This window comes from Homalodisca vitripennis, unplaced genomic scaffold (assembly GCF_021130785.1).
Source record: "Homalodisca vitripennis isolate AUS2020 unplaced genomic scaffold, UT_GWSS_2.1 ScUCBcl_5583;HRSCAF=12371, whole genome shotgun sequence".
Classification (NCBI taxonomy): domain Eukaryota; kingdom Metazoa; phylum Arthropoda; class Insecta; order Hemiptera; family Cicadellidae; genus Homalodisca; species Homalodisca vitripennis.
Genome location: NW_025781695.1, coordinates 1 through 15,900, shown reverse-complemented (window position 1 = coordinate 15,900; position 15,900 = coordinate 1). Strand labels below are relative to the sequence as shown.

Below are 15,900 nucleotides of genomic sequence, written 5' to 3'. Positions count from 1 at the left end.
TAGTATATTTACGTGGTATGATTATTACAATATGTAAATATTCTATGGAAGGTCTCCCTAATTCTGTATTAACATTCTACGTTAGTTGAAGAGAAACCATGTACAATAGCAACACAAATGAAGTCCTATTTACTATAATAGCAAGGATTACTAAGTACAAATAATAATTTAGTCGAATTCTTAACATTTAAACAATTAATAGGTGTCATGACGTCTGTGACCATTATAAATATATTCTCCATTCTAATTATAATTAGTTTCGGAATCTTCATATGTTAAGTCGGCTTTTAGGTATGTTTAAAAAACAAATTATGTATTTTACAGCTTAAAGTTTTAATACACATGTCGTTAAGAAATAAAATAAAGTCCCAATTTTTACACATCCATGAAATTATGAGTTTTTATGGTTATAATATGTTAAAATAAGATAGTTATATTTAATGAGATTCAGCGTGCAATAGAGCGTGGCCTTGTGGGTGATGTTAATTGTGAAGGTTGTCAGCTGCTGCTCTCACTCCAACCTTCGCGTGTCTCTGGGCGCAGTTCTAACCTTTACACGACACAGCTGTCTAATTGTTACACGCACTCTTACACGTGTCGTATTTTAACTTTTTACATTTACAATTAAATATATAATAAAGTTAATATTATAAATGGTTTGCTCTTTGTACGTTCATGCAACCACCTCTAAAATGATCCACTGGACAATTTACATGAACTGAAAGTTAAGAGCTTATGACTAATTTGCACTGTATTAGCAAACATTGTGCTTTTTCTTGAAATCGGTTGAGAAGAGTTGTTCCTAAAAATTAATCAATCGTCAGTCATGCTAATTTTAGTAGAAGTCTCAATGCAATAGTATCTAAAAGGTTACAAATATATTGTTACATATGGGACAGAGAAAGACAAATAAAATTAAAATTTAAGACAGTTACATCCGGAGATAGAAGGATGGATGGAACATGAGGTGGAAAAGGGTGCATTTGAGGATAGATGCATAGACCCACCGATGTTGATCTTGATTCTTTCCTCGCTTCATCCGAGGGGGAGGGACTTTGAGCTCCTCCAGGGCTTCCAGTGCAGGGTGAACGGAAGGACGGGTCACTTTCACTGAGAATCGTCACGAGAACAAAGAGGTGAGAGACCGCAACCGGACCATGTCACCTCCGACAGGAGCTACGATACACACACTTCTAACGAGTACGAGAAAGAGGGCAACGAAACACAATACGGCACTACTTTTCCCAAGAGCCAGACGCTGCGAGCTCCAATACGAGACTACAACAAAAGCAAAGTGCAAGAATTTGGAGTAACCGCGACTGGACTATATCTCCAGAACGGCTCCTACGATATGACTGTACAGGCATCAAAGGAACGCTCCTGGACAGCAAACAGACAGACGGACGGGACCACGCGGCATCTCCGTCAATGAGAGGCTGCCCATATTCGGACGATGGGTTCAATGGTCGCAGTATAAGCTCACCAGTATTGATTTTACTCTCAAATATTGCCAAGATAGTTTCCAAGATAGAGAATAGTTTGTAACCAAGAAAGGGTCACAATAGAATCACACCACAGAGACGTAGCTTGTTCAGCACAATAGCTAACTAGTTGGACTAAGTGGGGTGCGGAACATGTAGTCTTGGTAGTGTAAACACGCTTAAATTAACAAAGCTCATATAACGTTATCATTACTGATAATCAACTAAAAAATTTATTACTAATATAAAACTTAATGATGTAGGTAACACTTAATTTTAATAAATTGTATATCCCTGGTATCATACAAAATTTTCCTCTATAAATTAAAAAACTGTTTTTAAATCAATTACTTATAGTTGTCTTAAATTTATTCAAATTTACTAACCAAACAGTCCGTCATATAATGTGTTAAATATCTTTATCCTAACAAACATGACAATTGAGTTTCTTCTAAACTTGCTTTAAACAAATCATCATGTATTTTTGTCCTGAGCCAAAACTATAAATATCTTATTTTTCAGAAATAAATTCTTAATTTTCTTTTGATAAACATAGAAAAAATATCCAAGAATAGATATAGAAATATTTAGTAGTTAAAGTATATGATCACATTTTTATGTGAATTTTGAAAGACAAGGAATACATGAATTGCTTCTATATGTGCCTCTTATGATTTGTATTATTTTATTTTGCCATACCAACACTTGCTTCATTGCTATTAGCGAAAGTACTATAGCATAGGACATTAGTAATGATAAATGGAAAATATCCGTAATAAGCAATTAGGCCTACTAAAATGTCTAAGGTCACTCAAAGTATAAATGTTGCCAATTAAGGACAGAGATATGACACTCTAAGGCTAATTTACTGTAAATGTATATGGTCAGTAGACAAACCACTTTATTCCATAATATGTAGGCTACAAGGTACAAACAATAGCGTCACTACAATAAAACTAAATACTAATATTAATTTTTAAATATAAATAAAAAAATGTTAACATTTGTTCATTTAAATGATAAAACTTTCATCTTAACAATTTGTCTTCAATTCTTCTTTAGATGAATTTAACGGTTTTTGTATTGAAATATTTCTCAAAAGAATATAGAGACAAATTAGTTAAATAATCTTTTATTTCTTTTTTAAATTTTAACAGATCTGTTCCCATTATAAATTTTGTTTGTAAACTATGTAAATATCTCACACCTCTGTAATATGTTTTCTTTTTGTAAAATTCAAGATTGTGTTTATCAATATGTCTATTAAAACGAGTATTATATGTATGTTTATTAGTTTTTAGTATAGGATCAAAACCTTTTTTTACAAATTATTGATTCAAATGTGTGTAAACAATATAATGTCAGAATTCCAAGTTCAGAAAAAATATGTTCAACAGAATCTATCTTAAATGTTTCATGACTCTCAAAGATATTTTTTGTAGAACCTATCTAAATTGCTTATACTTGTTGCTCCATAAATGCTTATTCTGTAAGCTAAATGTGAGTGGATCAATGAGAAATATATTAATTTCATCTACTTAAATTACTAATTTTTGCCATTTGTCACAATGCATATAGACCAGTAGACATCTTATTAGTAACATGATTTACATGTTTATACCAAGCTAAATTTGTATCTATGGTAAGTCCTAAAAACTTTGTGTGGTCTACTTGTTTAAGTCTGTCATTATCTAGAAAAATGTGTCAGTTTAAGTTTGATCTGGATTGAATTGTAGAAAAAGAAATATAATTAAATTTATCTGAATTTAATAAAAGATTGATTATTTTTGTCAAAAAATCCTTAATCCTACTTAAACCAATATATGATGACATTTCAATGTTCTCAAGCTTCTGACCTGAAAAACAATATAGGCATAGGTGTGTTAAAGGCTCCACATCGGCAAAATGATTTCCTGTACAAATTAACTTAACATAATGTACAAATCTTTGATATAGCCTAGTATTAACTTGGACTCACGATTTAAAACATTTTTTCCTGTAACTACATCCCATTTAATAAAATGAGTGTCCTGACTGACTGGCTGATTCACCAACGCCCAGTAAAAACCATGATAGATAGAGATATGAGGTTTGGTACATAGATTTATCTTGTGAACTAAAGGTGTACTGATAAAGGATTTTTCCCTCCAAACTGGACAAAATCTTAAATGGATGAGAAGGTTGAAATATATATGAAATGTCGAAAAAAGGCCATATGATACGCACTTTTTACAATATCTACAAAGATATTGCTTTAATCTAAAGAATTTAATTGACTCGACCAAGAACCAATATTACTCTGACAAACTTAGAAGTTGTCAAGGAGATATTTCTCAACAGTGGAGAATTGTAAATAATTTAACTGATGGCAAAGCAGATAAGACAGTACACAAACTAGAATTGGATGACGGTTCTATTGTTGTTGAGCAAAGTGTAATAGCAGACATAGCAAACAAATACTTTGTTAGTGTACAATCAGATGTAGATAGTGGCAGTGATACCCAACTATCACAGTTAACAAGCAGTTATAATACTAGAAATTCCTTTTATTTAATCCCTACTACGGTTATGGAAGTGTATAATATTATTAATAACTTAAAAAATAAGAAATCCTCAGGGTATGACAATTTTAGTGTAGATCTAATTAAAAACATAGCATTAGAAATAGCTCCAATCCTCTCGCATATTATTAATTTAAGCTTCTCTACGGGAAATTTTCCCGGTAAATTAAAGCTAAGCAAAATTGTACCATTGTTAAAAAAGAAAATATTTATACTAAAAATAATCTAAGGCCTATAAGTAAATTATCTGTATTCTCTAAGATGATAGAAAAAGCTATGAAAACCAGATTAGTAAATTACCTAAATAGTTACTCATTAATTAGCAATAATCAATTTGGTTTTACAAAGGGCAGATCTACAGAGGACGCCCTAATCAAAGTAACCGACAATATTCTCTCTAATTTAAATAACAACAACAAAATAACTGGGCTCTTTATTGATTTCAAGAAAGCTTTCGTCTTAGTCAATCATAATATTCTGTTTGAAAAGCTGGCAGCTGTGGGAGTAAGGGGTGTGGCCTTGGACTGGTTCCGCAACTATCTAAGTGGCCGTTATCAGTGTGTAAAAGTCGGAAACAGTTCGAGCTCACCTCTTGCGATCGTTATAGGTGTTCCCCAGGGGGCAGTCCTCTCTGCCAATCTGTTCCTTGTGTTTATTAATGATCTCCTCACTCAAATTTTTCGCGGACAAATCAACGCATTTGCTGATGACATCGCCTTATTTTATTCAAGTCAAAATGTTAATACTATTTGGGAAAATATTGATAGAGACTTGATTAAATTAAGACATTGGTGTAGTATAAATAAAATGGAGATAAACGTAAGTTAAACCAAGTTTGTTAGTTTTGATTTAAGAGGTTTTGACTTCCACAGACAGCTACAATATCATACTATTAATTGTCAGATACTTCAACTAATTGTAACTGTCAAATAATTGAAAAAGTGAATAATTATAAATATTTGGGAGTTACATTAGATGAAAATTTGACATAGGAAAAAACACATTGTAAACTTACATAAGTCAATTGCCTTTAATATAAGAAAATTCTACTTCTTACGAAATATATGTGACCAGTCTTTAATGCGTTCACTGTATTTTGCATTAATTCATTCTCGAATTCAATATGGAATAATTTGTTGGGGCAAAGCTTTCAAATACTTAATAGGCAAACTAAGAGTTACACAAAACCATTTTATACGAATCATTAAGGCAAAACGAAAATGGGAAAGTTCTTTTCCTATTTATTCTGAATTAAAAATATTACCGATCCAACATCTATATATATATTTAAAGTTCTGAGATTGTTCTATATCAGAAGTGGAAATCAAGGCACTAATACTCTTTTTTATAAAACTCGAAATTTACATAACAATTTTTTTAGAATCCCAAAAGTTAACAAAATTATTTTTAGACAGGCTTATGGGTACAATGACTCTAAGTATTTCAACCAGTTAGCAAATAATATAAAAATGTGTACCGATTTAAAAGGTTTCTGCAATCAATTGCAATCTGGGCTATTACAAAACGCCGAAATTGATTTTTTGAATTCAGTCTTAAGTTAGATAAAAATTGTATACCTCTTAATGTCATAAGCTATCATTGTTGTTTCTTAATTTGTTCTGTTTGTTCTTATGTTTGCCACACACAGTGAAGGAAATATTAACTTGTATGAAACTGAATGTATATAAAAAGTAAGTATTTGATCCTTGCAAGTAAATTCCATGTATATCTGCAAAATTATTTACGTTTATTAGCCTTAGCCTATCTCAATCTAAATGGTAAATCTTGCATTTATTGTAAAATTGTAAACAATGAATTGGTTAATTTAGCACAGTTGTTTGAACAGATGTTGCGGATTTTTATTTTGATTTGTGATAAATTGTATTTATAGTAAAGCAGGCGTGCTCTAGCTTTATAATGTTTTGTAAAAAATACTGAACTCATGTTGGCCATATACTAGTAACAGGCAAACATTATTTCCATTTATTACATGTATTTTATATTTAACTTGTTTATATGGAAATAAATAATTTATTCATATCTTTAAGAATGCCTTTAAGAAGAATATGCCCATGGTGTCCTTGTTTTTCAGAAAGTAATTTCATGTGAAGCTGCAGGTAACAGCTAGTGGTATATATTCAGAGTTTTGTAAATATGTATCTAGTAGTTTAATAGTATGATTATTCCATGTACTATTTTGTGTATTACTACTCACATTTATTATTTTACAACTGTTCGAAATATTTTAAAAATGCAATTTTTTCCCCTGGATTACATGATATATGCTTGGCCTGTATATACAAATCTATATATTTATTATATCAATATTCATTTGTATAATACAATTCATTATGTTTAGCAAGCACTATAAAGTCCTTCACACCTTTAAGTTCTTGGTTCACTTTAAGGACTTAATTTTTTCCGAAAAAACTTATATTAATTGTTTTTTTTTTCAGAGATTATCATACTATCAAAATATAGCCTCAGTGTAGTAATCAAAGGCATCATCTATATTACTGAGTCTGTCTATATGTTTTAACTTTAAATGCACAAGTAAATGCTATATGAGTTAGATTTCTTATTTTGTGATGTATTATGTTATGCCATCCTAATAATATTATAAATGCCAAAGTACCTTTGTTTATTGGTTTTGCTTCCATGTATAAACTATTTAACCGATTGTATTAAAATTTTACATGGACATTCCTAGGATCCCTAGGATGACCATGGCCTCTTCTTATTTCGTAAATCCTCTGGGCTATGCCCCACTGGTCTTTGAAGCAGCAAAAATCCTATCTTGATCTCTAAATTTGTGTAATGTGAATACAAAGAGCCGGTTAAATGTATTCAACTTTTATATTTTTAAACATCATATTATGACAGCTCAACCATATGTTTAATTATTTTAAACCAATATATTCAATTTGTTTATATTTAAAGAGTGAAAGCATAACATAAGTAACAACACTTCTTATTTCAAGATTGTGGCAAAAAGGCAAACAAATTTATTTATTCTAGGTTCCAAAGCAATACATGAGACACTAAATGCAATTTTTGTGACAGAAAATCATTGAGGTGACATCGCATTCATTTCTCACTGATGAGATTTACGATACTGATTAGGTATATAAATACTGATATAATTCCTAGACTGGATTGAGGAAAGCATAAACAAACATGGATTAGGAAGTAAGAACTTTAGTGTATCATGTATCATCGTTACATATGTATGGTTACTATCATAATGTAAGTATTGAAATGTTTTAGTATTATTGATGTTGATTTTAGTTTTTAAATTTTCAGTAACAATATCTGTATCCATACAGTTTAGAACACTGTACGGTTTTGAATCCAACCTCATTAAAAAATTATATACAGGTATATTTATATTGTTTCTCAGGACAAAATAGCAGACTCCAATTTTGCATTGGAAATATAATTAATTTAAATTAGAAGTGCAAAACCTGAAATAAAAATTACTGACAACTTGCTTAACTTCAGCTCATCTTAATCATGAACACTGCAGAATAGGTAACTGATGCACGATGACTAATTCTAATTTAAACATATATCATGTGAACCTATCATATCACAGGTACTATCACTAAGAAAACTATGAACTTCAACTTAGGAGGTCCTGTACATAGATCTGAAATAGTTCAAGTGTTACTGAAATCATGCGAGCTATTGAAAAAAATACAAGAATGTTGCACAGAAATTGCGGATGAAGCCACAGGTATTTGTGGCGGTCAGCCTGGATTTAAAAAATGCAACTTGCGCTTGTGACGAATAGAGTATGATAGGCCGGCGGTCCGGTTACCCAAACAGTTAATAAGCTCTCCTCTCCCTGTGCCGTTCCTGCAGAGTTCAGACATGAACGAGTCGAAGGAATTCCAGTGCCAACACAAGAACCCGGTGGTCTTCTAAACTTAATTATTTTAGATAAATATATTTATAAGACTACATTTTCTCATGACTGGCAACAATTAAGATGAATTAAATTATTTTTATTCAGAGGAACTTGGGGGATGTGTGTGTGTGTGTGTAACTTTGTCAAAACGTAGAGCCTGAATCCATTATTTCAGTGTTAGTGTAATGCTTTATGTCACTCTGCAAACATCAGGACTGCACACAGGTGGTTTATTTCTTATGCTTACAAGTTTAATTTTTGTATGGAATGATTTCCTTCTGTCACCTGTTTCAGAGAGAAGAAGGACCATTTGTTCCCTTGCACAAGAGAATATTTTATGGGTTCTGCAAATTGTTTGACCTTGCAACAGCTGAATTATGTCGAAGAATATGTATCTGTTACTTAACATGGTTCATAGCAGCCTTGTCATACTACGTTCTAGGTGAGTTAAGGCTTTTTTGAATAATTTATTCTAAGCTATTGAATTGAAATAGCTAATATAGATTTTCAACTTAGCTATCAATATTCAAGTTATGTACTTTGCAAGTATTTCTCTCTTATGCACTACATATGTACAGCATAGTTGTGTTTTTATGTATGACACATTGTAATGAAGTATTATCATTGCTACATGATTTAAACTGTTATAAATAAATCTTATGGCACAACAATTTCTCTCTTCTACCAAAGCCCTAACAAAGTCAAATACAACAGCTATCAATGGCTGCTCTTTTTTGTGGCTGACTTCTTAGAGATCCTTGCCGAATGACATTTAGTCCATCTTTTGCCAAAGGCTTTGTCTAGTACAGTACTATTGTGACCTAACAAACTGAAATTACAACAGCTATTAATAACTTCTTGTTTTATGGTTGACTTTTGAGAAATCCTTCTCTTATTGCACATCAACATTTTATCAATTACCAAAATGCAACAGCTATCAAAGTCTGCTCCTTTCATGACTGTCTTTTTAGAATACCTGCACTTGTTGCATGCAGTCCATGTCTTGGTTTGATGTGCTTCAAAAACTCTTACATTTCGCTAAATTGGAAAAAAAGTCTTGGTTTTTACCTCATAAGAATAGTAGTACGGATACCTTTAACAGTTTTCTCCTTAATTCTTTATTTAAAAATTTCACAATATGTTTTATTTTAAAGGTAAAGCTTGCATACATATCCAAGTATCGTCATCATTTTTTTAATGTATACTTTTCTAACTGGGCGTTTTTAATTTGCATACAAAATAGCTTTTTTTAGTACTCAGCGATAACAACACAGAAATTAAAAGGCTGTTGGAATACCCAAAAGTGATACTGTTCAACATTCTAGAAATAAAAATAAGGAAGTTAGATTATAGGTTTAGTATCAGATAACATCAAAATGTCTCTCAAGCCTGTTCAACATTCTAGAAATAAAAATAAGGAAGTTAGGTTATAGGTTTAGTATCAGATAACATAAAAATGTCTCTCATGCCATTTATCGTTTTTTTTCCATAAGTATCCTCAAGCCAAGAGCACGACGACATGACGACAGTCTGCTTTATCAGTGAAAATGTTGGTGTATTCATATTCCATGACATTTCTCTTATCCTTATATTGTTTTCTTAAATTGTCAAAAGTTGGAGGCCCTGACTGGTCCTACAAAAATCTTTAAAATAATTATTGTTAAATTACTAAGTGATATTTTTTTATTTGTCTCTGTACACAACTTCATATAATATTATAGTTTATGAAGAGAGAAGGCCAAATTTTCAAGAATTGTTTCTGTCTGTGAGGCACCACTTACCCACACACATCACCAACCTTCTCACTGACCATTGGCACCTAAGCAGTAAAACTGCCTAAAAAATAAAACAAATCTGAGAAAATGACAAAAAACTACTAAAAATGTAAACAAACTGATGTTTATTAGTATGTAATACAGTATATGACAATCTTTGTTATTTAAAACATTTGTTGATAAAGAGAAATTGTGATGTGAATCTGAGTGATATCTGAAACAAGCATACACATTCCTTCTGTATCGGTTGATTGATTCATTATTCAAGGAAACTCATTTAAATTATGGGAGTGATAGTATTTCTGTAATTATCATAATAGGTATAACCAATATAGTTGCTTCTGTGCTTTATTCATTGTTCACATGGAGTTTATGGTTGGGAAAGTTTCCTTCCATTTGTGTAGATGAAAATAAGATTTGTTAAAAATTATTTTGAGATGTATTGAAGTTCTAGTGAATTAATAGATTTGATAAAGGATTATATGTCTGGAACTAAAACAATAAATAAACAAACTAAACAACTTATTGGTCTTTCATCCATAATTCAGCTCCATAAGGTACACACTTCGCCACTACTAGCTACTGATCTGGTCATGGAGCTCAGCGACCAGTTAGCAACCAGAATCTTGGCTTCACAGTCAGTTACCCTAGTGTAATAAGGCACATAAGAGACAGTGCCCGATGACAAGCTCCATGAACAGCCGCCTGACTGGCTGCCTAGTGCATTAAGAGCCTAACCAGTGTTTGTTTAAAAAGCAAGGATGAACTTAGTTTTTGTGATATGGATTACCCAATTTCTTGATAACAAAGATTATTGTGTAAAGTGTATTGTGATTTACAGATGCTAGGAATGAAGTTATCTTGAGTATGCCACTGTTTTCTGAAATAACAACACAGGTTACTCATATATAGTAATCTATGGTGTGCAGAGAAGATTCCTTTCTTAGATGGTCCAAAAGTGTTTTAGCTGTTTTGAGCTGATAAATGAAAGGAGCTATGACTTCCTGCCAGTATTGTGTTAGATTTGTTTCTTTATAGTTCTGCATGGTAATCATCTGTCAGAAGAAAATACACACAAAAGAGTTATAGAGTATATACTTGCCCATGATCCATTTGTTAGTTTGTATTTAGAAGTTATAATAAGGCGCAATTTGATCACAAACACTTTGAAAATTTTAAATAAAAAAATAACTTCAGCAATTTCTTTTAGAGGTTGAAAATTATGTGTGAACTTTGATTGTGAGACTAATTATTGAACTTAGCTTGTTTTTAGTAAGCCTACTTGTGTCAACTGCTACATGCTCATACATTAGGGATTTGTTGGCTACTTAATGTATCAATAGTCCAAGTGAGTGGATGCCATTGGCCAGTGGGAGGATCAGTGAATGGGAGCCTCATTTTAAACTGTGTATATATTAAACTCAAAGCTAAATACTACATTCCTTCATAATAAGAAAACAAAGTATCCAATCAATGAATAAAGTTGTTTCGATACTGTCAAAGTTTGTTGATTGCACTATGTGTAACTGGTTTTTAATGTCTAAGATGTCATTGTTGAACACTTATCACTCACTCTTAATTACTAGTTAGAAACTTCTGACGATTATAACTAAAGTCTAAGCTCATGTTTTTTTTTCAGCTCTAAATGCAGACAACTTCTCATCCAACCGCAACATTTACCTGGCACTCTCAGGCTTGGTGGAGGCCCCATCGTATGTACTACCTCTCATCATACTCCCGTGGTTCGGACGCAAATTTGCGGGAACAATGCTGTTCCTTGTCTCAGGAGTGTCTCTCATTGCAATACTGTTCATTTCAGCTGGTAAAATAATTCATTCTTGGGTGTTAAGAAGGTTTTAAACATGTAATCACTCAAATAGTGAAAGCTTATATTGTCTTTAAGTGGAAATAAATATTTTACATTTATCAGGTTCCAATATCCAAAAGATATTATATAAAAAGCTCTTATTTTATTTGTAGATAAGTTGACTTATAAATTAAGTCAATAAATAAATAAATAAATTTAATACAGTTAAAAAAATCACAAATTTATAAAAATCAAATTGTAGTGATACAGTGACTAAAGTTTGATGGTCTGCTCCTGTAGGAGCGTTTCCAGCCTCTTCAATCACACATGGGCTGGTGGTCAGTTGTGCAAAGGTGTCTCAAGGTACCCCCATTAACTGCGTTCACTTCAGGATGGGCAGGTGGTCAGTTCCGCAGGGGTGTATCTAGATGTAGTAACTAACTTCTATTGTGGAGTCTTTCCACAAGGATGTCTCTAAGTGTCTGCGTTAACTGTCTTCTGTTGTGGATAGTCTAGTGGTTTGTTTCATAGGGGTGTCTCTAAATACCTACATTGACTGTCTTTAGTACTGGGTAGACTAATGTCCTGCTGGTCGGAGGGGGTTTCCAGGAAACTTCTTGTACTTACTTTGGTCTAACTGAAGATGGCTTTCCAGAAAGAGTCTGGAATAGTGTGAGATTTGAATTGAACAATTTGTTTGGTTCATTAAGGATAAATAGTTGCTGTTTTTAATTTTAGAAATAAATAACTAAAAGTTTGGTTTATTGCACATTTGGTAATGCAGTTATATGTGACAATATTGAGTGAAATTCTTCAGAAAAAAGTTAATGCTCTTGATGGCAGGACTGAAATATTTGCTGTTGACACAGTGTTTGCATTGAGACCCCCAGACTTCCTCTTGCATTAATTTCTACTTGTTTAAAGTAATTTCATATTGAATCACATAGCCAATTGCATATACATGTACTCAGAATTATATTTTTTATTGTTCTGTAACAATGACAATTCTAAGATATTAAAATATTTCAAATGCGATTTTTTCATAATTATCTTTCCAGGTAAAATTTAAAAATTAATTAAGTTATTTTATAATATTTTACATATATCAATGCAGTTGGTATAGTGTAGCTGTAATGATATGAAACTTTTTCAGAAAACAAATCAATGATCTTGATAGTGGCAATGTTGGGAAGGTTTGCTGATAGCGCAGTATTTGCTGTCATCATTCTCTATACATCAGAATTGTTCCCTACATCCAATAGGAAACACTGCGATTGGCACATCTGTTGCAGTATCTCAACTGGGTTCAATCTGTGATCCATATGTTGTCGACATTATGGTAAGTAGACCACTTTCTCATAAAGAGTCCCTAGTCAATCTATGTAGTGTCGTATGATAACAAATGTTTCTTCCTCCCTTATACATCATAGCAAAGTGGAGCAGATGTTGCATCACCTCTTGTAGGTCTGTTGAAACATATGGTAAAATATAAATTGTTTATTTTTAGCTAAATATAATCAATATCTACCTATTCTAATTACCCCAATGGTAGAATTTCCAGGATTGTAGCATTTTGCATTTTTTGCAAGGCCTCAAGAACCCAAAACCAATATAATCCAGGGGCGGATTAATGTGCCATTTTGAGAGGAGGAAAACTTGGCATAAGGAAGATGTTCAGAGGATGATGAAAAGGAGGATGGAATTGTCTGCCAGAAACTCACACACAATCAACGCTCTATATGCCTGTTACATGTTCTCTTAATCATTATCTGTTATTTATAGGGCAGATATGCTTGGTACATTCCCAGCACTCTGTGTGGGTGTTTGGCTGTGTTCTCAGCTCTGTTGATCCTCCTCCTGCCAGAAACTCAAAACAAACCTCTTATGGACACTATTCAAGATCTCATAAAAGCACCTAAACGGGACCACGTCTCGATCCGCAACTGTTGCAACTTCTCCTGATCATCCTTGTATGGTGTATAATAAACTACTTATTTTTGTTGCACCTGTGTTATACTTCTCTATGCAGTTTGATAATTTTTATATATTAGTTTTAACAGTTTTGGACGATTAATACATATATAAATATTATGTCTATATCTGTTTGACTGCATTTTGCAGCTGAAATAAAAAAGTTATTTCCTCAACAGTGAATTACATATTATTTTTCACAAATCAGTTAAAAACTTTTAATGGAAAAGACACTTTTTATACTTCCACACTAAATTTATTTAAAAAGCGCTTTCGCCGGCATACACACTTCCACCAAGAATACAAAGCAGAAAAAGTTAAAAACTTATCAAAGACACATTTGTTTCCAACAACACATAGACATTGCTTGTGACAAACTGACAAAATTTGTAGACCAAAAGAAGAGTTCTATACTGATTTATTAGAAGAGTCATTGGGATTTCTAAGAAATTTATTGGGTCATGGCTATGAGAAATAAAATTTGATTGAACAAATTAACGTAATAAATTTAGTTGTTTTAAATGTTGTATTAAGTAATTAGTTTTCTAGATATGTAACTACAGTTTTACATACCTAGAAAACAAGTATTTGATCTATGAACTGTAATTGATAGTAAAGTTGCTCCCCTTCTAGTAAGTCGTTCACTAATATAAGATATAAAATTGAAGTGATCAAACAGATAAATAAGTATTTTACTTTTGACAATTAAATGAAAAAGAAATCAAAAGAATATGAAATCGGTTTAGTACATGATTGATAACAACATTATGACTTACTCATAATGTCTCATATTAAAAATTAATTTAATACAGTTATTCTGTGCATGCTCAAGTTTGTCCGATTGTTTTCAACAGTTAAATCACAGATCACAACGTCACAGTAGTTAAAGTGTGGAAATATAAGTTTCGTAACCAGGATCATCCTAACATTGAGTGGCAAATACAAATCAAACATCCTTAAACTATGGGTGTGAAGATTTTGGGACATATTATTGTAACATGATCATCCCATTTCAATTGTATTAAATAGTTAGTTAGTTGGATATTCTTTTTCAGTTTTTACTAGTAATTTAGTTAATGATTGTTTAAAATTTTAGTTTCAATGTGGTATTAAGGTTAACACTAGACTGGTCGGGCGGATAAAAGTTCCTAGAGTGGTCGGGCTGGTAGAGTAGTGTGAGACCCAAAAATTAAAACTCATCAATTAATAGTTTGCATAATTTAACACATTTCATTACAAATAGTTAGTATCACGTTTCCTAGTAACTATAAAAATAATATCAAAGTAAAAAACAAATGTTAATGATTTTTTAATGAATTAATACTAAAAACACGTATTTTAATGTATACAAATGTAAACATTGCAAAAAATGTTATTTCATTAGTTTATGAGTAATTCCAATACTCATGTTAACCAATTTTGTGCAGAAGTAACCTTTTCCTTTACTTAAAACTACAATATTTGAAAATATTACAATATATATAAAAACTGGAGGTCGTTAAAGTCTTTAGTTTACACGGCTATCACCGCACACCATTTCTGTGTGCGTCAGGCATAGCCACACTTTACAAGACCTGCAAAAGTATTTAGTTTTAGTATCCTTGCACTTGTGACACCTTCCCCTCTTCCCTGGTTGAGGATCAGCTCGTGGCTCCTTTTCAATGCCGGAAATACGTGAAGCCAAATTGCGAACTTCTCGAGGAAGATTTTGTTTTGACAGCACGCGATGCCATGTGGGGCTGAATAAATGACCGTCCTAAGGTTTTTAAATAGTCACTTCTCTTGAATCTTTGAAGATTAGAGCTTAATACAACATATCCATTAAGAGCAGCAATATTCCAAAATGCACAGAAAAGACAAAGGGGCCACCGTTTTGTTCCTATAGCCACTGTGTACTCTCCACACATGGCATCGCAAACGTCCACACTACCTTTAGACTTGTTGTAATATGTAGCCTAATGATGCTTGGTTTCTTCTTGTCACCAGTATCATCGTCTATTTCATTATCATTATGCATGGAGGAGAAAAGTAGTACACATATGTTACGCTTAGGTATATAAGACACTAAGGTAACATCTTCTTGGAAAACAAAATATACTTGAGTATCGTTCCTCCTTTTATGTGCTAAGAACTGTGCTGGAAGTTGAGGTGTATTTTTTTTAAAGTATCTACAACTAAGATTTTTTCTTACCTCAAATTTTTTACTACGTTATATGAGTTGAACCAGTTATCTATGTTTAAGTTTCTGCCCGAACCTGCTAAAGGTTCAACAAGCTGAAAAACCACATCATCTGCTTTGTTACTTATTATGTACGGCCCCTCTGGTTGAGCAGCTGCATATATTTCTAGGTGTTTAACATAATATGTTTTTGAACATGCTAAAATATAAATCTTA

At 32.2% G+C, this 15,900-nt stretch overlaps 1 protein-coding gene across 1 annotated transcript; it reads left to right on the top strand.

Moving 5' to 3' along the window:
• The first annotated feature begins 12,708 nt into the window (after window positions 1–12,708).
• On the top strand, window positions 12,709–13,536 carry LOC124373442 (solute carrier family 22 member 6-A-like). Its single transcript, XM_046831815.1, has 2 exons — window positions 12,709–12,873; window positions 13,317–13,536. The coding sequence occupies exons 1-2, from the start codon at window positions 12,871–12,873 to the stop codon at window positions 13,494–13,496; spliced, it is 183 nt and encodes a 60-aa protein (XP_046687771.1). The 5' UTR covers window positions 12,709–12,870; the 3' UTR covers window positions 13,497–13,536.
• The last annotated feature ends 2,364 nt before the right edge of the window (window positions 13,537–15,900 follow it).